This window comes from Oratosquilla oratoria, chromosome 11, assembly GCF_046742065.1.
Source record: "Oratosquilla oratoria isolate Oo_2021 chromosome 11, ASM4674206v1, whole genome shotgun sequence".
Lineage (NCBI taxonomy): Eukaryota > Metazoa > Arthropoda > Malacostraca > Stomatopoda > Squillidae > Oratosquilla > Oratosquilla oratoria.
This window is the reverse complement of record NC_134787.1, coordinates 19,606,431-19,632,792: the sequence shown is the minus strand read 5'-3', so window position 1 is coordinate 19,632,792 and position 26,362 is coordinate 19,606,431. Positions and strand designations below refer to the sequence as shown.

Sequence of the window (26,362 nt, the reverse complement as noted above, 5' to 3'; positions counted from 1 at the left end):
GTTGGAAAACAAATGTAGTTTCTGCATATATTTAGCTACTGTGTGTTTTTTATATATTCCTTTATATATTTATCTATTTATTAATTTATTTACTCGTTTATCTATTCATTTATTTATTCACCTATTCGTTTATTTATTTATTAGTTTATCCACTCACATATTTATTCATCTTTCTATTTACTTATGTAGATTTTTATATATCTATTTATTTAGTTATTTGATATGTTTGCTTATTTATTTATTTGCTTATTATCTTTTTATTTGCTTATTATCTTTTTATTTGCTTATTATCTTTTTATTTGCTTATCTTTTATTTATCTGTATATTTCTTTGTTTGTTTATTCATATGTTTATCTACCTATCTATCTGTCTATATGTTTATATGCTTATTCATATTTTTATTTACATGTTTAAACATTTATCTATTCGTCTATATGTTTAAGAGGAGAGGAGGTAGAAGGAGAGGTGAAGAGGGAGGAGGAGAGGAGGGAGAGGAGAAAGAAGAGAAAGAGAAGAGAGGAGAGGATAAAGGTGGGGAGGAGAGGAGAGGATAAAGAAGAGGAGGAGGAGAGAGGAGAGGAGAGGAGAGGAGAGAAGAAGAGAGGAGAGGATAAAGAAGAGGAGGGAGGAGAGAAAAGGAGAGGCGAGGAAAGGAGAGGAGAGGGGAGCCTGGAGAAGATAAAGAATGGAAGGAGATGAGGATAGAGAGGAGGAGAGGAGAGAAGAGGAGAAAGAAGGGAAAGAGAGGAGAGGAGAGAAGAGGAGAAAGAAGGGAAAGAGAGGAGAGGAGAGAAGAGGAGAAAGAAGGGAAAGAGAGGAGAGGAGAGGAGAGAAGAGGAGAAAGAAGGGAAAGAGAGGAGAGGAGAGAAGAGGAGAAAGAAGGGAAAGAGAGGAGAGGAGAGGAGAGAAGAAGAGAGGAGATGAGAGGCGAGGAGAGGATAAAGAAGGGGAAGAGAGGAGAAGAGAGAAGAAGAAAGGAGAGGAGAGGAGAGGCGAGGAGAGGAGAGGCGAGGAGAGGATAAAAAAAGGGGAGAGGAAAGGGAAGAAGAGGAGAGGGAAGGAGAGGAGAGGCGAGGAGAAGAGAAGAGAGGAGAGGATGAAGAATAGGAGGAGAGGAGAGGAGAGGAGAGAAGAGGAGAAAGAAGAGAAAGAGAGGAGAGGAGAGACATGAAGCATTGGAGTTGCATGACTCAGCGGATGAGACAGAAGACGAAACAAGTGGATTCGTTTCATTACACACACACACATACACACACGACTCGATGTTGCGGTGGTAGAGTTTCCGGCTGTCATTCTGGCGGTCTGGGTTCGAATCCCGCCCAGGGCTGAAATAATTTCAGTATCGCTGCGGTGCGAGTCCTTACTCCAACTCTCGTGGTCGGGGAGTTGGGGATGTGTGTGCGTGTAAGGTCACAGCATTACCCATAGATCGGTCATATATGAGCTCTGAGCGCTCTTCCGGGAGGGAAATAGCTGTCAATCACGAGCCCAACACGTGATCCAAGACAATGGTGAATCATGGTGAATCACACACACACACACTATCCATAAACGTTTGGTTTCTTATTCTTGGAAGAAAGAAGAGAAAGGGGCGACTCGGTCACAATGTGCAATTGAACCAGTTGGAAGAAACAGCAGGTCACCTTCAACCGTGTAAAATCCAAATAGGGTAGCGTTATTAGTGGAGTTCCTCAGTGTTCGGTTTTGGGCCCCTTATTTTTCATTATGTATATAAACGACTTGAGATTAATGTGATGTTAGTAATGTAGTGTACGTATGGCCGGCCGTTAGCGTATCAGTTGATTACAGTTGACGTTTTACTGGAAGAGGCCTTATGTGGCCTGTGACTCCAGTGTGGCAGCCTGATTTCTAGTACAGACGCTCCTAAACTTACGTTTTTTAGTTACGTTCCGAACGGCCGAACGTAAGTTGAAAAAGAACGTAAGTTGTTACTGTACTATACATCGGTAAATTCTATTACCGTATCTTATAAAACACCCCTAAATCATTAATTAAACACATAACATTGTAAAATAATAACATTAATTTCAAATAGATTAAATTCAAGCAACATAAATTGAGATGGTGGAGGAGGAGGAGGCAAGGCATGTTCAGTTTGTCGTCTGCGCAATGTAAACAATGGACGCAGCGTCGTGCGCAAGTATCGTTTGAACTACGGAGAGCGCGGTAAACTAAAAAATTCACTCAAAACAAAAATTTACACTTTTTTTTTTTTACCGTCAGTTCAAACGTAAATTCGAAAAAACGTAAAACGAATGAACGTAAGTAGAGGAGCGTCTGTATGCTGTTGGTGCTGGACGCGTGCAGTGTTAATTTGTGCTCTATAATCATATATTTGCTCTTGTCCCTCCCAGAATTTGTCTAGCCTTGCCTCAAAACTTTTGACTGTGTCTGCATTTACCACCCATTCTGGCAGCTCATTCAAATTATTAATGACTGTTATTAAAGGAAAACTTTCTCGGGTCCAACCTTGCTCTTGGCTTAAATATTTTCCGACTATTTCCCCTTGTACTGGACCCCTCTCTAAATTCAAAGAGACCCTCAGTGCAGTTTCTGTCATATACACCAGTGACGATTTTGTATGTCTCAATTTGGTCCCCCCGGGATCTCCTGTACGCCAAGGTGGGCAAGTTCAACTTCCTCAGTCTCTCTTCGTACGATAACTCGTTGAGGGATGGCAATAATTTAGTTGCTCTCCGCTGTACATTCTCCACAGCCTCCAAATCCTTCAACAGATGGGGACACCACACCGGGTTGGCGTACTCCAAGTGTGGCCTTACAAGAGCCGTGTACAGAGGCTTAAGAATGTTTGGTTCTAAATGTTGAAAGGTCCTTCTGATCAGCCCTACTAACATATTGGCTTTATTGATTTTTTCTGCCAAGTGGCTGGAGAAATTTAGTTTGTCATCTATGATCACCCCTATGTCTTTTTCATTTCCTGTCTTACTGATGTTGCCGTACAAACTATAACCCTTCTCTTCCATTGCGGTACTCCCTATCCTCATATACTTGCTCTTCTCTGGATGAAAACTTAGGAGCCACCCCTCTGTCCATTCTTTGAGTTCGTCCAGGTCCCACTATAAACTATCACAGTCTTCATTGCTTTGTATTGTCCTGTATCAGTATGCAAATAATATTTTTGTGAAATTAGTGTCTTGCCGAACTGTTGTTACTTATGCTAGGCCCAGGGGCCAAATCCTTGATTATATACCACAAATTTTCTAGTGTAATGTCTAGTACTGAGAAATATTTTGAATATGTGAACACAGACGAAAGATAAAATAAACACTTTATTCTAATATAAATCAACAAAATCTATTAATTTCTTTTCTCCCAAATGATACCTCTTGGATTCACCCATCCTCTTTTCGCTTCCACCCAACTCCTCTGCACGCCACTGGATAGGACAATGTTCATCACTTATTCCGATGATCTGTTGTAAGTGGCTGGTGATTATCTCGGGGCCCTCAACCACACTATTCCATAACAAACCAGTCGTCTTTTACAACTTAACCCACACCAAGTGGTGAAAGCACTATTTTTATAAGTCAGCAGAAAAGTAGCAATACTTTAACTGTTTGCCAAAGGAGGTGAAGAAAAAATATGAGTTTTGAAAAAGAGAGGAATTTAGGGTGATACAGCAATAACTCCTTAAACTTATAAGTTTATTCCTAGTATTCAAATTATTTGATCAAATACAGAAATATTGTTCGTTTCGCTAAAAGTTTTAATCTAGCACGTTTCAGTCTACTGAATTCAGCACACATTGTTTATCTCATGGTGGAGCGGTCTTCGAAGCAATGATGCCACAGGTCTCTCATTGAAATTTTATAGTGTACCCTAAGTTATTATACATTGGTATGCAATAAAATGTAATTCCCTATTACAAATTACATCGTCTGTGAATGATTGAGACTAATAAAGATTGAGGTGAGTGAGATATAATGATTGTTTACGGAATGGGAGAAGTCAGCCGGGAAAAGTCACAAGTGACAAATACAGTAACATAGTTTCAAATCTGTTAATGTACAGAAGTGCGAAAGCTACGAAATTCACCACGTAGGTGAATATGAAATAGATTAGACCATAAGCTATTTATACTTGGTAGTTATGGGGTCGACTAAACTGCCACGGACCGAGATGAGGTAGTGACCTATTCTGCTATTGAGGATCTAAATATACCTGGGTGGATGACAAACAAGCCTTCGATTAAAAAGTATGGCACATAATGTTCTTTAATTTAATCTTTTAATAGGACGTATTAAGTATGAGGCTATATATAGATATTTTCTGTGAGTAGTATAAATACTGTAATTAGTGACAGCCTTATGTTATCCACTTGTAACACTAAGCTATGACCCTAACGGCCTATGTGCAGTAGAAGTCAAGAAAATGAGAAATTTGATAGCAGTGACATAAGAACATGAATGGAGGGTTCTATTTCAGTACCATACACTTACATTTAAGTACACTTAAGTATATACTGTACTCTAGTCATTGACAGCTCTGTGCTGCACTTACTTGGTGGTGCTCAATGCGTTGACTGAGGGTTGCTTGTGGTTGCAGTTTGGTCATGTCAAATTTAAAGTTAATGTTATTCTAGTTTTTATCTTGACAGTGTTTGAAGTAATTTAACAAAACAGTTTGAGCAACCACCAAGGAGAGACTATTCCACATTGATACTGTCCTGCAAACATATTTTTCATTTCTTTCAATTTTGCAAATGAAAGATCTATTTTTTCTATGGAATTGTTATGATCGGTTAGGTTATGAGCTATTGTACAAAGTAAGGCTCATGTTGAAAATCCATGTTTGTGTGATTCTGGAATTTCTGAATGGAGGAGAATACAAGAGACCATAAGGCCTACACTAGACAGTTCTATGTCCATTACCACCTATCATCCCTATCCTTTAAGTTATCTTAATATTCTTTTAAAACAACCATTAGTTGCAGTGCTCACTCTATTCTGTTTATTAACCACTGTTGATAAACCATGTCTATTTCTTGAACCTAAATTTGTCCAATTTAGACCCATTACTGTGTTTCCTGTCCTGTTGTCTTAATATGGTGACCTTGTCTATATCACCCATGTTAAACCCCTTGACCCATATGAATACCTCTATTAGATCACCCCACACTCAATGTCTTTCCATAGGTTGTAAGTTTAGGTGCCTAAGCCTGTCTTTGTAAGAAAAGTTTCTTATCTCTTGTAATATTTTGGTCATTCTCCTCATAGCTAATTGTAGTGAATTAATATCCATTCTATAGGATGGAAACCAAAACTCTTCTGCATAGTCAAGAATGGGTCTAACTATTGTTAGGTAGAGTTTGGCAGTAATTATACCCATGCTAGAGGAGGGCAGGACTGCCCCAGGTGGCACACCTAGTCCCGTTATTAGAGGACAGCAAATGAATATCATGACCTCACCTTAGGATTGGCACTATTTATTGAATTCTAGTTTTTGGAGATGATTCTAATTGAGATATGAATTTTTATAGCACATTCAGTTATTCAGTGTGTGATGAGGTATATGAATTTGTCATACTGTATGGATCAGGGGTAGATAATGATTTATTAGATTAGAATTTGAAAACATTCAAGTAATTTTGGCCGCAGAGTGGCATTTTTGACTCCTGCCTCAGTTGGCATTTTCTCACACTATGCTACCGTGTGACAGGTGTCATGTTTCAACATTTATATTTTTTCTCACTGTTCCCACACTCCAGTTCTAACATCAGTGTTCAGCCATGTGGTCTCTATGTATTGTTGTGGCTCTATTTCACCCATCACTGGGATTTTGGCAGTCACACACCTGTTTCTGCTGTTTGTTTATTTTAGGCTGGCTAGGCATTGGCCCAGGAATAACTTCGGACTGGTCACCACAATTTTCTTGGAGATCAAGTTTCACTCAGCCTATGGAGGCTGAGCATAGTTTCCCTCAACTGTTGGCTGTGCTGACATTGTTTAGATATTAACCCCTTCCATACGGTGCCGCACACGTAGGCGTCATGGGGAGCGAGTGTATTCGCGAGGCTGCCATATCGGCGTCTTGATTATATTTATTGTAGTCGCCCCTCCATAATGACATTCTTTCTAATTCTTTTGTAATCGCATTTTCTATGGTTATCAAAATTCACGGGTGAAGAGAGAACGATCGATATAAGCGGTGACTATATTTTATGATGCGAGTATTATTACGACACGTCGTACGGCTGGCATTGGCTGCTGCCACCGAGATCTAAGTCCATGACGCCTACGTGTGCGGCACCGTATGGAAGGGGTTAAGAGATTTTGCTAAGTTTTGTTTGTTTTAACCTCTTCAATATGAGGCAAATATTCATGCACACAATACGAATAGCTGCCTGACGTACGATGATGCATCACAATACATGTGTTATAAAATATAATTACAGCTGTTATACTCATTCTCTTTCACCCAGAATGTTTGTAACCTCTGAAAAAATGATCAAGCCTGTTCACAGAATAAGAAGGTCACTCAGCTACGACTACAAAATAGATATAGTCAGGAAGCTGATGCTGGCAACCTCATATACTCACTTATGCTTCATGACACTTATGTAAGCATCATCGTATTCAAGGAGTTAAATACGGCGTTGATTCAAGGGGGCTTGTCTTTAAACAAACCTCCAGTTTATGTATATTATTTTAAGTTCAAAACCCTTTGTTTCACTGACCAGAATTAAAAAGATTTTAGTTCTTTTGGCAATCCTAGTAGACCGGCAAATCATAATCTCTTATTTTTTATTTATTTATTTTTTTTCTATCTGATTTTAGATTGAGAAGTGAGACCCATAAATTATGTAATGGGCTCTGAATAGATTTGAGATTAGTAAGGGTTATGTAGGTCTGATTCTTAACTAGAGCCATTAGGTTGTCAGTCCCATGCCATAGCGGTTTTTGGCAACCCTTGCACTCTGTGTACTATGTAAAGGCAGGTCAGAGACCCTTTGAGGCATTTTCCCCTTTTTCTACCTAAGGGTGCTGGCGCTTACGTAAGTTAAGTTTTCCCAATGTTAAAATGTTGTGCGTGTCACCTTTTGTACTTGTGTTCATGTGGTGGCTGGACTTTTTATCTTAAACCTATTGTATTTTGTTTTTGGTTTTAACAATAAGCATCACAAATTTTTAAATAAGCCATACAAATTATTTTTGTGTATATTGATTTTGACATCCATGTAAATAACTGTAAACTTAAATAAAATTATATTTTTTCTGTCATATTCTTGTTCATTCCTGGAACATTAATTACTGCAAATTGAACTAATTATCAATTTATTACTAATAACTTTTAATCAACCACACATGACACAAGTAAAGAGTAATTGTAGTCTTTGATTAAAGACTATAGGTCAAAAATTGACTCAAAGCTTCAGAATACTGTATATTTAGAAATGTATTTCTAAAGAATTTAGTCACAGTAATGCTAATTAGAAGGCTCAGTTTCACTGTGTCTGGCTACCTCCTTTTTGAGGAGGAAGATGTGCTTGGTATATAGATAAAACAAAGAGCCCATTCTATTGCCATCGATTATAAAGTTTCTTTGTGATAAATATTAGAATGTCCAGAGTTTTATGTGTTTCCATTTTATATTTCAGTTCTGATATAGAGACCCACCATGTACAACATATGCAAGACTACTCATCCAGCTACAGGGGTGGAACTCTCCCTGTACTGTCACTTTTTCAGTCGCCGTGACAAGTCTCTGATTGTTGGCAGTGCAAACATACTTAGAGTGTTTAGACTTGTTCCTGATGTTCCTACAAAACCCTATCGGAAAGATGATCGGCACAGTAAAAGTTAGTAAAAGTATAGTTTACATTATTATGCATATTGTAGTGATATACTGTAACTCATAAATATGTTGCATAGTTGTATTTACAGTTGGCCCTTGGTATTTGTGGGTTTACTATTTATAAGGTAGGCATATTTTTTTACTTTGTACTTTTGATACCTCCACATTTTGACATTTTATTTTGTGATTTATATTTTTGAATTAAAACTAGCACCTTCTTTGTTGCAGGTGATTTACCCCCAAAAGTCAAGTTGGAATGCATGGCAATGTATACACTTCATGACAATGTCATGTCCATGGCCTCTGTGTCGCTTAACCCCATGCGAGACTCCCTCCTCCTGGCCTTTTGTGATGCCAAACTTTCGATTGTAGAATATGATCCACACCACCACACTCTCAAGACAGTTTCTCTTCATTATTTTGAAAAGGAAGATATCAAGGTCAGTGAAAATGTTTCTTGTAAAGAAATAATTTAATGTTTTTTATATAAAAGACTAATAAGTACACATTTAACTTTTAACAATTTAATTACAGTTGATTGATAAAAATGTTTTGAGTAATACAGATAAAATTACCATAGTACAAGTTTTTTCTGTTTTACCTGATGATTGTTTTCCATGTTTGTTTATGTTATTTTATCTTGATTTTAGGGTGGTTGGACACAGAGCACGTGTAATCCGATTGTTCGTGTGGATCCTGAAGAACGATGTGCAGCTATGCTAATATATGGCAGGAAGATAGTCATCCTCCCATTTCGGCAGGTGGTTGGGGATGACATAGAATATTCAGGTGTTCCCCTAAAAGGTCCAGTCCAACAGTCGTATATTATCAACCCAAAAGAGTTTGATACTCCAAGAATTGATAATATTATTGACATACAATTTCTACATGGATACTATGATCCTACCTTGATGCTCCTCTATGAACCAATCAAGACCTTTCCAGGGTGAGCAAAATTTTGGTTGTTTGATGATTTAGATTTTTTTTTTTAGGAAGGAGTGTAAAAGATTAGTAAAGATTAGACAGTTTAATGAAAGAGGTGTGGAAGGCAGATGTGGAGGGAGAACTTAAGGGGTCAGCTGAGGATGAGATGGATGGATGGGATGAAAGGAGCATTGAGCAAGGAAAAGAGAGGGCAGAGGATAGGGGTGAATGGAGAATTGTGTACAGATGATATTGTGATGATATTTTGACGCAGCCTGAATGGATATCTCCCTGTCTTTTCTTTTTTTCTGCATGAGGGGGATGGAGAGAGGGTTGCTGATTAAAGGTCAGATATGAACAGATATACCATTCGCTAAAAATCATCGTATTGCTCGAAAAAGTACTTTTTAAAAGCATACAAATAAAGTTTTTACCTATTACAGAAGAATTTATTCAGAAAATTCACTTTTAATTGTGCCTCGCATACCACTTTTCCGAAGTCTAGATATTCAGAATAACAATATTGTTTGTTTGGCAACTGTGATGTCACGAACGCGGAATTCCCCGAACCTTTCCCGAAGCGCACGGGCAGAATGTTTCGAATAGCAGACGACGCAATGAAATGAAGACAAAACTGTTTTTTGCCAAATTTGATAAGATGTAGATGGTGGAATTATATAGAATACTGTCAGTATGTTTTTTTATGTACATTAAACTGTAAATACAAAAAGTTATGGAAGTCTTGATATCTGACCTTTATAGGTCAGATATCAAGACTTCCATAAATAATGATAACTTTTTGTATTTACAGTTTAATGTACATAAAAAAAACATACTGACAGTATTCTATATAATTCCACCATCTACATCTTATCAAATTTGTCAAAAAACAGTTTTGTCTTCATTTCATTGCGTCGTCTGCTATTCGAAACATTCCGCCCGTGTGCTTCGGGAAAGGTTCGGGGAATTCCGCGTTCATGACGTCACAGTTGCCAAACAAACAATATTGTTATTCTGAATATCTAGACTTCGGAAAAGTGGTATGCGAGGCGCAATTAAAAGTGAATTTTCTGAATAAATTCTTCTGTAATAGGTAAAAACTTTATTTGTATGCTTTTAAAAAGTACTTTTTTGATTATTTTTAGTGAATGGTATATCTGTTGATATCTGACCTTTAAGTGAAGTGGCCTTTGCGGATGTGCCGTGTCTTGCTGCAGTGCTTCTGATCCAGGGCAGTGGGTGGGATACAGGGATGACCTGTCATCCATGAGGAGCTGAAATGAGAGGGAGGAAATGGTGGTGGAGGGGAGTGAAATAGGTGGGAGTGGGTATTTGCCTTTTGACTTGACTACCTCCCTTATAAGGAGGAAAAACTCCTTGGTATATAGATAGGAAGTAGTGAAAGGGATAAGTGGGATTTGAAAGAGAATTTTGATGCTTTCTCTCTGTCATGTTTAGTTACCAGGTTTTATGGGAAAGGGTATATGGTTTGAAAAAAGATGAAAAAAAAATTCAACTTTGTTTGGCTAAGATATGTACATACATACATACATATACCAAGGCTTTTTTCCCCCTTACCAGGGGGGTACCCAAAAAGGACAAGGCACAAAAACATTCCCACCCATTTCATCCCCAAAAACACTCCACACCCCTCCACCCTCCCTCCCATCTTAGCACCTCCTAGATGACGGGTCATCCCTGCACCCTGTCCACTGCCCTGGGTCAGAAGAAGTGACGCAGGACACAGCATTAAATCGGCGACCCCCCCTCTCCGTCCCCCCATATAAAGGAGAGGACGGGGAGAAATCTCTTCGGGCTGCGTCAAAATTTTTGCTCTCACACACTACCTCACCCCCATTCCCCCGTCCAATCCACCTCATGCATCACAACATTTTCCATATACAACCATTCTCCATTCACCCCTGTCTTCTGTCCTCTCCCGTCCTTCCTCAACCGACATTCCCCTCTTCCCCAAAGCCCCCTTCACCCCATCCATCCATCTCATCCTATGACGTCCCCTCATGTTCACTCCCTCCACATCTGCCTTCCATACCTCCTTTACTAATCTTTCTTCACTCATTCTTTCCATGTGTCCAAACCATCCTAATACTCTTTCATCCACCCTATCTCCCAGCTCCCTTTCCACCCCTGTTCTCCTCCTCACTTCCTCATTTCTCACTCTATCTAGCCTAGTAACCCCCATCATACTTCTCAGACACTTCTGTATGTTCTAATATTCATGTGTATCACTTGTCTTGGCACACAGATATTTGTTGAAATTTGTTGACATTTGTCATCTTTGTATTTTCAGTCGTCTAGCCGTTCGTCAAGACACATGTGCAATGGCCACAATTTCTTTGAACATCAGCCAGCGGCACCATCCAGTGATTTGGTCTCTCAGTGGCCTTCCTCACGACTGCCTAAAGCTTATTCCTGTGCCCAAGCCCATTGGTGGTGTTCTTCTTTTTGCTGCCAACTCGCTAACCTACCTCACCCAGTCGGTGCCTCCCTATGGGGTATCACTCAGTTCAATGGGGGATAAGAACACAAACTTCCCATTACGTAAGTACAATATTCTCCTTTATATGTTTGATTTTTTTCTAGTGAATTGCTAAGTGAATTTGTTCATTCATTTCTTTATGTATTTATTTATTAATTTTTTCTGCCACCACTGCCACTTAAAGAGGGTAACTTAATAGAATTGTCATGACAAAAAAAACTATTATCAAACATTCACTTCTTTGCTAGGAGAAAGGATGACCTCTTACCACTCGGCCATACCCACCCAGCTTTTTTTTACATATATTTGGTTGTTTTTATATTTTTTTCCTTATTTTACTTTCTCCTGTTCAAAGATTTTTTTCAGAATAAGTATGCTTTTTCACCCACATTGCAGTCATGCTAACATATGTATGACATTGAGCCAGTTTAATTTAGATGAAATAATAAATTCTTTTTTTATGGAATTTAATGTTTTAATTGCAGGAAAGCAGGAAGGTGTCATAATTTCATTAGACAATGCTCACGGAACATTTATTAGTGATGACCAGCTTGTCATATCACTCAAGGGTGGAGAATTGTTTGTATTAACATTAGTGGCTGACTCAATGAGATCTGTGAGGAGTTTTATGTTCGACAAAGCAGCTGCATCTGTTCTTACATGCTGTGTGAGTATTGTGATGTGAAATGTCCACACATCTTTGTGTTTCAACTGTTTCAGTATGGATAGGGTTTCAGTCAGATGAGTAAAATGACTTAGCAGCAAGTAGAATAGATATCTATGTATCTATACACCAAATGGCCTCTTCTTCCATATAAAGGAGGTAGCCAACCAAAGCAAGTACTCATCTTTAACCCATCCCACACTCATTTGTTTTCCCTTTAATTTTAGCTCCTTTGCCTTGGTCAGAAGTGCAAAATGTGGAGGTGAGGTGGAGAGTGAAGGTGGAAAGGGAACTGTCATATAGGGTTGATAAAGAGTACTGGGATGGTTCAATCATATGTGAAGAAAGACCAACAACAAATTGTGGAAGACAGAGGTGGATGGAGTGAACTTGTAGGGAAGACTGAAAATGAGATGGATGGATGGGGTGAAGGGGGGCCTTGGGTAAAAGAGGAATGTCTGTTGAGCAGGGAAAGGAGGGGGAAAGAGACAGGTTTGAGTGTAGAATGGTTGTAAATGGATGATAAAATGATATGGCATAAAGGGATTTCTCCTTGTTTTCCTTATTTATTTGTGGGTGGAGGAGGAGGGATGGTCACCATGTAAATGAAGCAGTGGGGATAAACCAGCTTTGGCTATAGGGCCCTGCTCTGGATGTGCTGTCTTGCTGCACTACTTCTGACCCAGGCAGAGGATAGGGATGGCCCATCATTCACAGGAATTAAGATAAATAGGAAAACAAATGGGAGTTGAATGGATGTGAGATACTGAGATGGAAGGGATAGGTAAGCAGGTCTTTAGGTTATGAGAGTGTGCTTTGATTCAGTCATTCCCCTTACAAATTGGAGAAGGCTGTTGGTTCATGCTGTTGCTATATATTCTAAATTAATTGGCTACCTCCCTTGTAAGGGGGAAAAAGCCTTTGGTATATGTATGTATGTATGTATCTTCTTTTGCTTTTTTTTTTTATTAACAACTGTTATTTATACACCCTCTGCAGATGACAGTATGTGAAGAACATTACCTGTTCCTTGGGTCACGTCTGGGCAACTCGTTGCTCCTTCTCTTCACAGAAAAAGAACAGTGTGATGGCATAAGGGCACGAGGAAATATATCTTCAGACGCAGAACCACCATCCAAGAAAAAGAAGCTTGACTCACTAGGTTTGTACACTATAGTAAATAATCTTTGGATTAAAAATATTCATCACAATCTTTTGATTTACTGTCTAATAATGTTATTCAGGTTATATTTAATTGTGGTACTGAATGTGATTTATTTTTGTTTATTTGTTGCTAGACACATACATAACTGTGGATCAACATTTGGACAAAACAAAGAAACCAATATAACAATATACAAACAATGCATACGCTCAGTGATGAATTATGCGAGTCCTGCATGGGCTCCTAATCTCAGTGAGACACACCACAACACCCTTCAAATCATACAAAACAAAGCCCTAAAAACAATTACAGGCTGCACAAATACATCACCTACAGACCATTTACACCATGAAACAAAAGTCCTCAAAGTCAAGGACCACCTCGACATGAGAGGCACACAAACACTTGCTGCAGCCACCACAAACACATCACACCCGCTACACTACATAGCAGAACACCCACACACACCAAGAAACATTAAAACTACACCCAAAGACCTTTATTACGCACAGATACTCTCTTCTCTTCCTCCACAACCACCAAATACCAGCCTCCGGAAACATATTCATAATCATATCACTCACCGCTCCATTAACACACTGAAAGACAACACACTGCTGCATGCCAGACCCCCTGATATCCACCCTTCTGAATCCTCTCTCCCACGAAAGGACAGAGTCCACTTGGCCAGACTGCGATGCGGTCACCACCCAGCACTTCTAAGCTACCAGAAGAGGCTGGACGACCGTGTTGTGAACAGCTGCCCAGGATGTAACACTTCACCCCATACCATACAACACATAATGGAAGACTGCATTATACACAATCATGCACGCAAACAACACAACATACACTCTATAAGGGATTTGTGGGAAAACCCAGTTTCGGCTGTGGCCTTCCTTGGGGAGACGGGACTGCTCGGACAGACAGTCTAGGGAACGACAACAACAACAACAACTGTGGATCAAAGTTTATCATGTATGAATTGGCAAGATCTTAGATATTGTACTGAGTTAAAATTTTCATACAAATAACTTGATACTGCAGGTGACTGGATAGCCAGTAATGTTGATGATATTGAAGATGTAGATGCACTTCAAGTGTACGGTCAGGAAGAAACTTCAGCAGTCTTAGTAACGTCATACACATTTGAGGTGAGTATAGAGGAGAATCAGGTGAATGGGTGGGGTAATCAAGTTTTTTGATTCACGTGGGGGAGAGAATGCAAAATATAGGAGTGAATGGAATGATATTGTGAATGGATGACAGGATGTTCCCTTGTAAGAACAAGGAATTTTAATATAGTTTATCATAATTGTTATAGGTTATGGACAGTTTGTTAAATATTGGACCGTGTGGTAATGTGACAATAGGAGAACCGGCCTTCTTGAGTGAAGAGTATGAAAGTACGTTGGATCCATGTGTAGAAATTGTCACCACCTCTGGACATGGCAAGAATGGGGCTTTGTCTGTCTTGCAGAGATCCATCAAACCTCAGGTTCGTTATAATTCCCTGCGTATCTTATACGGATAATGTAATAAAACAACTGTTCAAGGTAATATTTATATTAATCTAATTCCTCACATATATCACAGGTATTAACGACCTTTGACCTTCCTGATGTGGTTGACATGTGGACGCTGGTAGGGAAGGTGGATCGACGGAGGGAAGGAGTGCCCGACCACTCTTTCCTTATTCTCTCACGTAAAGAGTCATCACTTATTTTACGTACGGAGGAGGAAATTCATGAGCTGGAAGAATCGGGGTTCAATACCACGGCAAGAACCATTTTTGCTGGCAACATCGGTAACAATAGATATATAGTGCAGGTTAGGAAATTATTTCTTACCTTTCTTCCCTTGAATAGCCATAGTCTTAGGGAAATTATTGAGACATATTTCAAATCTCAGTGGGGTAAAGGGTAGAAAGGTACTTTGGATATTTTGCAGTGTCTGTCACAGGGTTTGTACAGGTCCTTAAAAACCTTAAAAGTCATGTATTATAAAAATCCAGTACTGAAAAGTCCTTAAATTCTTAAAAAGTTAAAAAATCAAGAAAAAGTAATGAATTTTGTTTTTCCACCAAAATAAAATTATTTCACTCATCATCTGTGGTGGTTCTAACAGTGGACAAGATGTTCTTCAGGTCCACTGGCATTGAATGATGTTTTCTGGTCATTTTTGCAAGTGCTGGGCTTTGTAAAATATTCAGGAATTTCTGTTCATAGGTCCTAATAAAAGTGCAAGAATGGGTCATGAAAAGTCCTAAAAAAGTCATGAAAAAGAATTGACAAAGAGTGAGAACCCTGTGTCAGACAGGGAAAAATCCAGTACAAAAGCTAAGAGTGATTGGAGGGAGATTGTGAACAGATGAAGGGACGCTATGGCCCAAATGGATATTCTTCATATTTGCTTCATTATTAATTCTGAGTGGATGAAGAGGGTGGTTGCCATACCATAAAGTAGCATGGAAACCCATTGTGGCTGTTGAGCCCTGATGTGGAAGAGCTATGACTTGCTGCATTACCTTTGACCTAAGCAGTGTAGCAAGGAATATGGATGGCTCTTCATCCTTGAAGTAGTGAGATAAAGGGATGATTGGGTTTTATTTATGTAGGATATGGGTGTCCTTTGACTCAACCTTTCCTCTAGTAAAGGGAAAAGGGCCTTTGGTATATACGAAATATGTACTTTAGATATGATGCGTATAGAAAGTTAAGACAATATTCACTTTTACATTTTTATGAATGCAGATTTTGAAACTATTTAAATCAGTATGTTACCCTTGGCCCCTCCATATATAAATGTATTGTTTGAATATTTTAATCTTGAATCAAGATATAACAATATACACTGGGTGGGGATGAAATGAGAGGGAGTGGAATTATGCCTTTTGACTTTGGCTACCACCCTGGTAAGGGGGAAAGAGTATATATATGTATGTATGTATGTTTGAATATGGATTGATTGATGTTATTTAGATGTTTAAACAGTATCAATCAATCCATATTTAAACAGTATGTTTGCTATGGATTAATGCATATTGTTGTATGGAGAATTATTCCAATATAAAAATATATGTTGATTGACCATACATATACCAAAGGGGATTTTATCCCTTACAAGGGGGGTAGCTGAGTTAAATTGTATGCTGTTCTTACCTGTATCAGAGTGTTGACTGCATGGTGATATGGAGTTAGTACATTGGGGATTGCTTTGAGGTGCCCCTATGGATCAGAGCCACACATTATTCATCTGTGTTAGAGTAAAGTCTCTACTTGTAAAGAAATAATGAGATGCTTTTGTACTGTTGCTGAATCCTTGAACCTATTCTTTGCCACTTCTTTTCTGATCTCCCTGTGTAAGGAGGGGGAGAAGAATGCTGCCACCATGTTCCTATGCATGTCATAGATGGTAACTAACTGGGGTAGAGGAAAGGGACTAGGGATACTCCACTATGTATTTTCCCATTACAAAAAATCAAGGTATTGATTGTTCAAATAATTTAATTTTTGCACTAGGTGACAAGCGGTGGTGTGCGACTCCTTGAGGGAACGGAACAAATCCAGCATGTCCCTGTTGATGTTGGATTCCCATTGGTGTTAGCATCACTGGCAGACCCATACTTGACCATATTAGCACAGGATGGAACTCTGGTCATTTTCACCTTAGTCACCTCACGTAATGCACCACCTAAGCTTACCACCTCCAAGATCATCAACAATTTTGTGAGTATATTTTTGCTTTGTTTTCTTTTAACCACTTCAGTACAAGTCAAATTCTTATGCGCAGCATCGGCTGCCATATGTATGATTCATCACACTACTCACATTATAAAGTCACTGCTGTATTACTTGTTCTCTTTTCCTCTGAGTAATAATAAACACAGAAAACATAATCAAACCAGTTAACAGAATCTGGTGGTAACTCATGTACAACTACAAAAAATATATATAATGAAGACACTGACGCCATCATCCTTGTCCATTTGTGCCTCATGACACCTGTGTAGGCATCATTGTACCAAAGTGGTTAAATGTAATTGGTATTTGGCACCAGTATTGTATTTTGCTGGAATGAATGACAGGTGTTATTACGCAAAGGTAGTGATCGTGCAAGATGAACATTAGAATAATTTTCTAAGTACACCCCATCTTCAAAACCTGTCAAGATCCTGACCTCCATCTTGTGGCTGGCACTTAGTCTCAGATCCAGCCTCAAGATCTCTCCTTATTAAGTTTCTATTTCCTCCACCTTTTCACATAAAGAGAGCTGACAACTAGTGATTGTTCCCCTCTTGTTAAGACTTCAATGTGGTGACATAGGAACAGCCCAACACTAAAACAACAGACAGCAGTCTATTATTATTTATTTTATTTTATTTTATTCATTTTGCCAGAGAGATCTAATTGAGGGGAAGAGGATTATTTTCTTTACCAGCCAGCCACTGTTGGATTGTCAGTTTCTAAATTGTGGAAATTAGGCAACAGTTGTACAGTTGCTGTTGTTATTATTATTGTTGTTGTTATTGTTATTGTTATTATTTATTATTATTATTATTATGATAATAATGATAATAATAATAATAATAATAATGATGATGATGATAATGATAATAGTAATAATGATAATGATAATAATAAAAAATGAGTTGATAAAGATTAGTAAAAGAAGTGTGGAAGGCAGAGGTGAACATGAGGGGACGACTGAGGATGAGATAGATGGATGGGGTAAAAGGGGCATTGGGAAAGAGGGGGATGTCTTTGAAAAGAGGGAGGGAGGGGTAGTGAATGGGAGTGGAGTATGTGGGGATGAAATGGGTGGGAGTGGATTTATACTGTCTTTGGCTACCTCCCTTGTAAGGGGGAAAAAAGACATCAGTATATGTATGTATTATTACAAAATTATTTGTGCTGCTAAACCCAGGATTCTGGTAAATGCCATTCTGTAAAATCAGGACTCAACCTGTATTCAGTTTATGACAAGATTATTCCACATAATTTGTGAACTTACATATATTTTACATGCACATAATTTATTATTCCACATAATTTGTGAGCTTACATATATTTTACAGGCAATTTGTCATAAGCTCATTGTCAATTTTTACAGAAATCAAAGCTTCAAGCGATATCTGCATACTGTGATGTGTCTGGGCTTTTTACTACACAACTTCCAAAGGATCAAGAACTTGACCCCAAGCTTTTCAAGACAGATGCAGACATAAAGAAGTACGTTATCAAATGTTTTTTATTGCTTGCATTGCAGATAAGAGCTAAACACTTAAGATCCTTTCCCTCTTATAAAGGGGATGGCAAAGTCAAAACATACACCCACATCTTATACATATGGGAAGCAGTGTAAACCAGGTTTGGCTTTTGGGGTTCTGCTGTGGAGGTGCTCTGTCTTACTGCATTACCTTTGACCTAAGTAGTGAGCAGGTGACAGGAATGACCTTTTATCCATCTATCTATCAATATACTAAATGTTTTTTCCTTCCGCTCATCTCAGCTCCTCATGGATAGCGGGTTATACCAGTGTCCTGCCCACCACCCTGGGCCAAAAGCAATGCAGCAAGGCACAGCACACCCACAGCAAGGCAGCTTCACTTAATCATTGACCCACCTCCCCTCTGTCCCCTTATGTAGAAAGAGGGAAGATTGGGAGAAGGTGGAAGGGGAGGGGGAGAAATCACCCTTTGTCTCCCCCGTCACCACTGTCACTACCCATAGCAGTAATTCTCTAGAGTTGTTCTTGTGAAATTGGTTCTTAAGGCCCCTTGCCTTTTCTTCTTTAAGCTTGAGGGGTGAATAAAATGAGGGTGTATTTTAAATTTTAAAATTTTATTTTAAATGAGATGAGGAGGAGAACAGGGGTGGAAAAGGAGCTTGGAGATAGGGTTGATGAAAGAATATTAGGATGGTTTGGACACATGGAAAGAATGAGTGAAGAAAGACTAGTAAAAGAGGTGTGGAAGGCAGATGTGGAGGGAGTGAACATGAGGGGACGTCCTAGGATGAGGTGGATGGATGGGGTGAAGGGGGCTTTGGGGAAGAGGGGAATGTCTGTTGAGGAAGGACGGGAGAGGACAGAAGACAGGGGTGAATGGAGAATGGTTGTATATGGATGATGTGATTGCATGAGGTGGAATGGGCGGGTGGATGGGGGGTGAGGTAGTATGTGTGAGCAAAATTTGCCGCAGCCCGAAGGGATTTCTTCCCGTCCTCTCATTTTATGCAATGGGGGGACAGAGAGGGGGGGGTCACCGATTTAATAAAGCGGCCTTGCTGTGGATGTGCTGTGTCTTGCGACACTGCTTCTGACCCAGGGCAGTGGACAAGGTGCAGGGATGACCCATCATCCAGGAGGTGCTAAGATAAGAGGGAGGGTGGAGGGGTGTGGAGCGTATTCAGGGATGGAATGGGTGGGAATGATTTTATGCCTTTTTCTTTTTGGCTACCCCCCTTGTAAGGGGGAAAAAGCCTTGGTATATGTATGTATGTATTTTAAATTTTCATTCTGCTTCTTGGTCTTGTGTGATATACACCCCGAGAGTCCCGTTGCGATCCCTCTACATTACGTCAAGCCACCTTTGTTCTGACGTCACTCTTTCATTCATCCAATATCCTTTTACTTCTCAAACAAGTGCCACTCCTTAAGGGTGTGACTTTTCCTTCCTGTGCCAATAATTTTTCTCCTCCTCCACCTTTTTCTCCAATCAGAGAGGCTGTTATATTGTTTCAAATGATACCACCACGTAAGCATTATGTCGCAACGGAAATGGCTTGTACGCTTACAATTTTTGCTACATCAGCGATATTACAATCAGTCACCTCTGTTTATCAATATTGCCAAAACACCAGGCGACACTCTCCTTCACTCTGCAACTCAACATTGTTTATATATATATATAAACATATATATATACAAGGCGCGAGCAAGCGCGTGGATGACTAAGCCCTTCCTGTCGGCTGTTGTTTTTAAACATTAGCATAGGTCTCCACCTACCCCTCTATCTACTCACTTGTCTACCTTCATCTACCGGCCTCTTACACCCTTTATCCATAAGTAGCTAAAATTGTAGGGACACCTGATAAGTTTGGATGAATGTGAGATGGGCGAAAGGGCCTTTGGTATATGTATGTACTTTTGAATAGATTTGAAGGATAGATACTCTTGATAACCCATGGTCAAATCATGACTAGAATTCAATGTAAGCTGTATGACATTTATACTGTGTCTGCTTTATCAAACAGCGTATAATATGCAGGATTTTTTAGTTTAGATTATATGCTGTCTGATGCAGCTTTAATTATATATAACTCAAAACATGGTGTTAAAGAAATACCTCTCACAGCCCCCTTTTCAAAATTTATAATTCACTTTTCTGTCCTCAGAGAGCTGGATGATGAAGATGAAATGCTCTATGGTAATGCCGACGTATCTGTGTTTGATCCACCCAAAACATTTGAAGCTCTGGGAGAGAAGAAGCAAACCAATCACTGGTAAGTTGTATTTACCAATTTGTTTACTAGAAAAAAGTCTTTTGTGTAGGTCAACAACACATGGTGGCCATTGCCAATTACTTGGTAGCTGTAGGTCTCGTGCAAGAGAGACCAGGGGAAACAGACCTGACTGTGTTGGTCATGTGGCCACTTTTTATATCTCATTTTTTGAATTAAAGACTTCCTATGCAGTGCTAGGAGTCATGTGTTATGTAATTATTTTCTTTGTTTCAGGTGGAAGGGTTGGCAGAAAGAGATACGACCCACGTATTGGCTTGTAGGAGTACGAGAGAATGGCAACCTAGAACTCTACACTTTACCTGACTTCAGATTAACCTACACTGTCCAAAACTTTGGCATTGGTGAGTATAATTTGGGGAAGAGGGGAATGTCTGTTGAGGAAGGACAGGAGAGGACAGAAGACGGGTGAATGTGGTTGTATATGGATGATGTTGTGATGCATGAGGCGAAATGGCCGGGGGGATGGGGGGTGAGGTAGTATGTGTGAGCAAAATTTCGACGCATCCCGAAGGGATTTCTCCCCGTCTTCTCCTTTTATGCATGGGGGGACGGAGAGGGGGGGTTGCCGATTTAATGAAGTGGCCTTGCTGTGGATGTGCTGTGTCTTGCAACACTGCTTCTGACCCAGGGCAGTGGACAAGGTGCAGGGATGACCCATCATCCAGGAGGTGCTAAGATAAGAGGGAGGGTGGAGGGGTGTGGAGTGTATTCAGGGATGGAATGGGTGGGAATGATTTTATGCCTTTTCCTTTTTGGCTACCTCCCTTGTAAGGGGGAAAAAGCCTTGGTATATTTATGTATTATTATTTTATTTATTTTTATTTATTTATTTTTTCTATGAGAGGTAGTCCAAAACTTCGGCATTGGTGAGTATTATGTGATTTAATCATTATTATTATTATTTATTTATTATTTTTTCTTATGAGAGGTAAGCATCTGGTAGTGGATGCAGGGAGGAGATTGTATGAAGGGGGTGATTGTGCCACTGGCTCTGTGTGGGACAGAAACATGGAATTTAGGAGAGGCAGGGAGGAAAAGTTTGAATGTGTTTGAGATGAAATGTCTGAGAAGTATAGTGGTGGTTGCTGGGTTGGATGGAGTAAAAAACAAGGAGGTTAGGAGGAGAGTGGGAGTGGAGGGGGAGATGACAAATAGGACTGGTGAAAGAATGTTGGGATGGTTTGGACATATGGGGTGAGTGAGTGGGGAAGAATTAGTGGGAGAGATGTGGAAGCCAGGGGATGGAGTGAGTGAACTTGAAGGAACACCTAGGATGAGATGGATGGATGGGGTGAGGAGGGCATTGAGAAAGAAGGGAATGTCTATTGAGCAAGGAGAAGAGAGGGCAGGAGATGGGATAGGTGGAGAGTTGCTGTGTATGTTATGCAAGGAAGAGAGGTGCAGGGGGTAGGGGGTGCTTACGTGTGAATGATATTTTGATGCAGCCCAAAGGTATTTCTCCCCATCTTCTCTTTTTCTGCATGAGGGGGACAGAGATGGGGAGTTGCTGATTGGGTGAGGCAGCCATGCTGTGGATGCACTGTGTCTTGCTGCTTTGCTTCTGACCCAGGGCAGTGGGTGGGATACAGGGGTGACTTGTCATCCATGAGGAGCTGGCATGGGAGGGAGGAAAGTGTGGTGGAAGGGAGTGGAATAGGTGGGAGTAGGTATGTGCCTTTGACTTGGCTACCTCTCTCATAAATAGGAAAAACCTCTTGGTATGTGGATATAGATAGATTTACCCATTATTATTATTATTTGTTTTAATTTATTTAAGAAAGGGTAGTGAATGGTGGGATGAGGAAACAAAGAAGGTTGTAGAAGAGAAGAAGCGAGCTTTCATAGATTGGTTACAAAATAGGATGAGGGAGTCATATGAGAGGTACAAAGAAAAGAAAAGAGAAGTAAAGCAAAAGGTAAAGGAGGCAAAGAGGAGAGCAGATGTGAAATGGGGTAGGAGTATGACAGAAAATTTTGAAAGTAATAAAAAGATGTTTTGGAAAGAAATTAAGAGAGGAAGAGGAGGCGAATCAAGTAGAGAAGAAAAGGTAAAAGGTGCAGATGGAGAGATGATAATGGAAGAGAAGGCAGTAAGGGGAAGATGGGCAGAATATTTTAGGGAGTTGCTAAATGTGACGCAGCCCGAAGGGATTTCTCCCCGTCCTCGCCTTATATGCACAGGGGGACGGAGAGGGGGGGTCGCCGATTAAATGAAGCGGCCTCGCTGTGGATGTACTGTGTCTTGCGACACTGCTTCTGACCCAGGGCGGTGGGCAGGGTGCAGGGATGACCCGTCATCCAGGAGGTGCTCAGATGAGAGGAAGGGTGGGAGGGGTGTGGAGTGTATTTAGGGATGAAATGGGTGGTAGTGTTTTTATGCCTTTCCATTTTTGGCTACCTCCCTTGGAAGGGGGAAAAAGCCTTGGTATATGTATGTATGCTAAATGTGAAGGAGGATAGGGAGGGAAAGATAGCTGCAGTGGGAAATGCGAAGAAAATGAGAGTGATGAGTGAGGAGAATGGAGGAGAAATAAGGAAGGATGAGGTGAAGGCAGTTGTTAAGATGATGAAAGCAGGTAAGGCACCTGGTCTGGATGGATGCCATGCAGAATGTCTGAAAAAGGGAGGTACAGTGATGGTGGACTGGCTGGTGAGGTTATTTAATGTTTGCTGGAGAGAGGGTAGAGTGCCGGAGGACTGGAGGAGTGCCTGTTTAGTTCCTCTTTACAAGGGAAAAGGGGACAAGTGTGAATGTAGTAGTTTCAGAGGGATTAGCTCGTTAAGTGTAGTTGGGAAGGCTTATGGGAGGATCTTGATTGAGAGGATTAGGAGAGGAACAGAAGGAGTAATTGGTGAGGAACAGTGTGGATTTAGGGCAGGTAGAGGTTGTGTAGATCAGATCTTTGTGGTAAGACAGATATGTGAGGAAGCTATAGGAAAGGGGAAGGATGTTTTTTGGGCTTTTATGGATCTGGAAAAGGCTTATGATAGGGTAGACAGAAAGGCACTGTGGGAGGTTGTGCAGATATATGGGATAGGAGGAAAGCTTCTAGGAGCTGTCAAGAGTTTTTATGAGAGTAGTAGAGCTTGTGTCAGGATTGGAAATGGAGAGAGTGAGTGGTTCGAGGTAAAGGTGGGACTTCGTCAAGGATGCGTTATGTCACCCTGGCTGTTCAACTTATACATGGATGGGGTAGTGTGAGAGGTAAATGCAAGGGTAGTGGGTCAGGGATTGGAGATGGTTAAAGAAAATGGAGAAAAGTGGGAGGTGAGCCAGCTGTTATTTGCGGACGACACTGCGCTTGTGGCAGGATCGGAGGAGGGATTGAGGAAGTTGGTGGCAGAATTTGGGAGAGTATGTGATAGAAGAAAGCTAAAGATGAATGTGGGTAAAAGTAGTGTGATGAGATGTACAAGGGGTGAAAGTGGCAGTAGACTGGAAGTGAGCATTAAGGGAGAGCGACTGGAAGAAGTGGATAATTTTAGATACTTGGGTGCAAATGTGGCAGGAAAAGGTGGAGTGAAGGTGAAGGTAGAATGTAGATTGAGAGAAGCGAGTAAATTCCTTGGTGGATTAAAGAGTGTAATGAGGAATAGACATTTGGGAATGGATGCTAAGAGGAGACTGTATGAAGGAGTGATTGTGCCAACAGCACTGTATGGGGTAGAAACATAGAACATAAGAGAAGAAGAGAGAAGGAGTTTGAATGTGTTTGAGATGAGGCGTCTGAGAAGTATGATGGGGGTTGGTAGAATGTAGATTGAGAGAAGCGAGTTAATGCCTTAGGGCAGTCTTTTTTTGTTGCGGAACCCTTTGACATTATTTAAAAAAAAAATGGAACCCAAAATAAAACATACTATATTGAAAAATGAATTTATTTTAAACAAACATACTTTATACTCAAAATAGTAAGTTGTACATAATTTCCTTAAAACAAACTATACTGAAAAATGAATTTATTTTAAATAAACATACTTTTTACTCAAAATAGTAAGTTGTACAACATAATTTCCTTAAACATACTATACTTTGCATGTCTGGTGAACTTTAGCTTACGACCTACGGAACCCCTGGCCTAGCTTCACGGAACCCAAGGGTTCCGCGGAACCCACTTTGGGAACCCCTGCCTTAGGGGATTAAAAAGTGTAATGAATAGATATTTGGGAATGGATGCTAAGAGGAGATTGTATTAAGGAGTGATTGCACCAACAGCACTGTATGGGGCAGAAACATGGAACATAAGAAAGGAAGAGAGGAGTTTGAATGTGTTTGAGATGAGGTTTCTGAGAAGTATGATGGGGGTTACTAGGCTGGATAGAGTGAGAAATGAGGAGGTGAGGAGGAGAACTGGGGTGGTAAGTGAGTTGGGAGATAGGGTGGATGAAAGATTATTGGGATGGTTTGGACACATGGAAAGAATGAGTGAAGAAAGACTAGTAAAAGAGGTATGGAAGGCAGATGTGGAGGGAGTGAACATGAGGGGGCGACCTAGGATGAAATGGATGGATGGGGTGAAAGGGGCTTTGGAGAAGAGGGGAATGTCTGTTGAGGAAGGATGGGAGAGGACAGAAGATAGGGGTTAATGGAGAATGGTTGTATAAGGACGATGTTGTGATGCATGTGTGAGAAAAATTTGACGTAGCCCGAAGGGATTTCTCCCCGTCTTCTCCTTTTCTGCATGAGGGGATGGAGAGGGGGAGGGGGGTCACTGATTTAATGAAGTGGCCTTGCTGTGGATGTGCTGTGTTTTGTTACACTGCTTCTGACCCAGGGCAGTGGACAAGATGCAGGGATGACCCATCATCCAGGAGGTGCCAAGATAAGAGGGAGGGTAGAGGGTGGTGGGGAGTGGAGTGTATTAGGGATGGAATGTTTTTTATGTCTTTGTTTTTTGGCTATCTCCCTTGTAAGGGAGTAAAAGCTGTTGGTATATGTATGTATGTATTATTTATTTATTTTATTTATTTATTTTTTTTTTGTTATGTACAGATGATGGGTATGATTGTCATTTAAGGAATTTGATTGGCTTGTGTTCCGTACAGATAGATTATATTAGCAATCTTTGGAGCAATTAATTTTAGTGCAGGATGAAATTTTTATGTACTCTGAATAGAAGTGTGAGTAAAAGTACTCTTGTATTCATTTAACCATTACCTTTGTATTCAGGACAATTGGTACTGAAGGACTGTGGGAGGGATGCAGCAATGACTCCTATCCATAGACTTGAAAATGCAGATATGCCCACCGTTCATGAGGTAAGTTGTATGTGGTGATAGTGGTGGACAATTTTTCCTCTAATTTTTTTAATGTAACCACAGAAATTTGAACTTCCCCTGTGGTGTGGGGAAAGAATACTGCCACCAAGTCTTCCCACTTGAATTGTAAGAGGAGACAAAAATGGGATGGGGATTAGGATCAGGCATCCTTCTCCCTGTAGTCCCAAGGGGACAGTCCTAAAAACAGTAAAGGCATAAGAGTGTCTAGGAGTTTTCCAATGATAGGGATGGAATGGGTGGGAGTGGTTTTTATGCCTTTGTTTTTTGGCTACCTCCCATATAAGGGGGAAAAGATATTGGTATATGTATGGAAGGGAGTGGAATATATAGGAAATGGAATGGGTGGGAGTGGTTTCTATGCCTTTTTCTTTTTGGCTACTCCCCGTGTAGGGGGAAAAAGCCTTTGGTATATGTATGTATGTATGTATATGTATGATGTACAGAAATTTGCTTGTGTGTAAATTTTGCCT

At 40.2% G+C, this 26,362-nt stretch overlaps 2 protein-coding genes across 5 annotated transcripts in view; one reads left to right on the top strand and one right to left on the bottom strand.

The window, feature by feature from the left end:
• Positions 1-2,450: 2,450 nt before the first annotated feature.
• LOC143029982 (uncharacterized protein B0403.1-like) lies at positions 2,451-3,005 on the bottom strand. The gene has a single exon (XM_076193193.1). It carries the CDS (start codon positions 3,003-3,005, stop codon positions 2,451-2,453), a length of 555 nt encoding a protein of 184 aa, XP_076049308.1.
• Positions 3,006-3,772: 767 nt separating this feature from the next.
• The window catches only part of Cpsf160 (cleavage and polyadenylation specificity factor subunit 1), a 70,129-nt gene continuing 47,539 nt past the window's right edge, over positions 3,773-26,362 (top strand). Inside the window, exons 1-16 of one of the 4 annotated variants that reach the window (XM_076192384.1) lie at positions 3,796-3,951; positions 4,130-4,237; positions 7,640-7,840; positions 8,065-8,276; positions 8,487-8,782; positions 11,072-11,322; positions 11,746-11,927; positions 12,924-13,086; positions 14,137-14,243; positions 14,414-14,587; positions 14,686-14,919; positions 16,611-16,817; positions 18,202-18,320; positions 20,487-20,594; positions 20,829-20,956; positions 25,783-25,871. In XM_076192384.1, the coding sequence (XP_076048499.1) occupies positions 7,660-7,840; positions 8,065-8,276; positions 8,487-8,782; positions 11,072-11,322; positions 11,746-11,927; positions 12,924-13,086; positions 14,137-14,243; positions 14,414-14,587; positions 14,686-14,919; positions 16,611-16,817; positions 18,202-18,320; positions 20,487-20,594; positions 20,829-20,956; positions 25,783-25,871 (2,451 nt within the window). In that variant the 5' untranslated portion in view covers positions 3,796-3,951; positions 4,130-4,237; positions 7,640-7,659. Of the gene's footprint in view, positions 3,952-4,129; positions 4,238-6,579; positions 6,602-7,639; positions 7,841-8,064; positions 8,277-8,486; positions 8,783-11,071; positions 11,323-11,745; positions 11,928-12,923; positions 13,087-14,136; positions 14,244-14,413; positions 14,588-14,685; positions 14,920-16,610; positions 16,818-18,201; positions 18,321-20,486; positions 20,595-20,828; positions 20,957-25,782; positions 25,872-26,362 lie in introns of those variants that run through there. The other 3 variants (XM_076192383.1, XM_076192382.1, XM_076192385.1) reach the window with 3 other exon arrangements.

Bases quoted from the DNA above. Each gene is read 5' to 3' on its own strand.
- LOC143029982 (XM_076193193.1), bottom strand. From the start codon at position 3,005: ATGGAAGAGAAGGGTTATAGTTTGTACGGCAACATCAGTAAGACAGGA.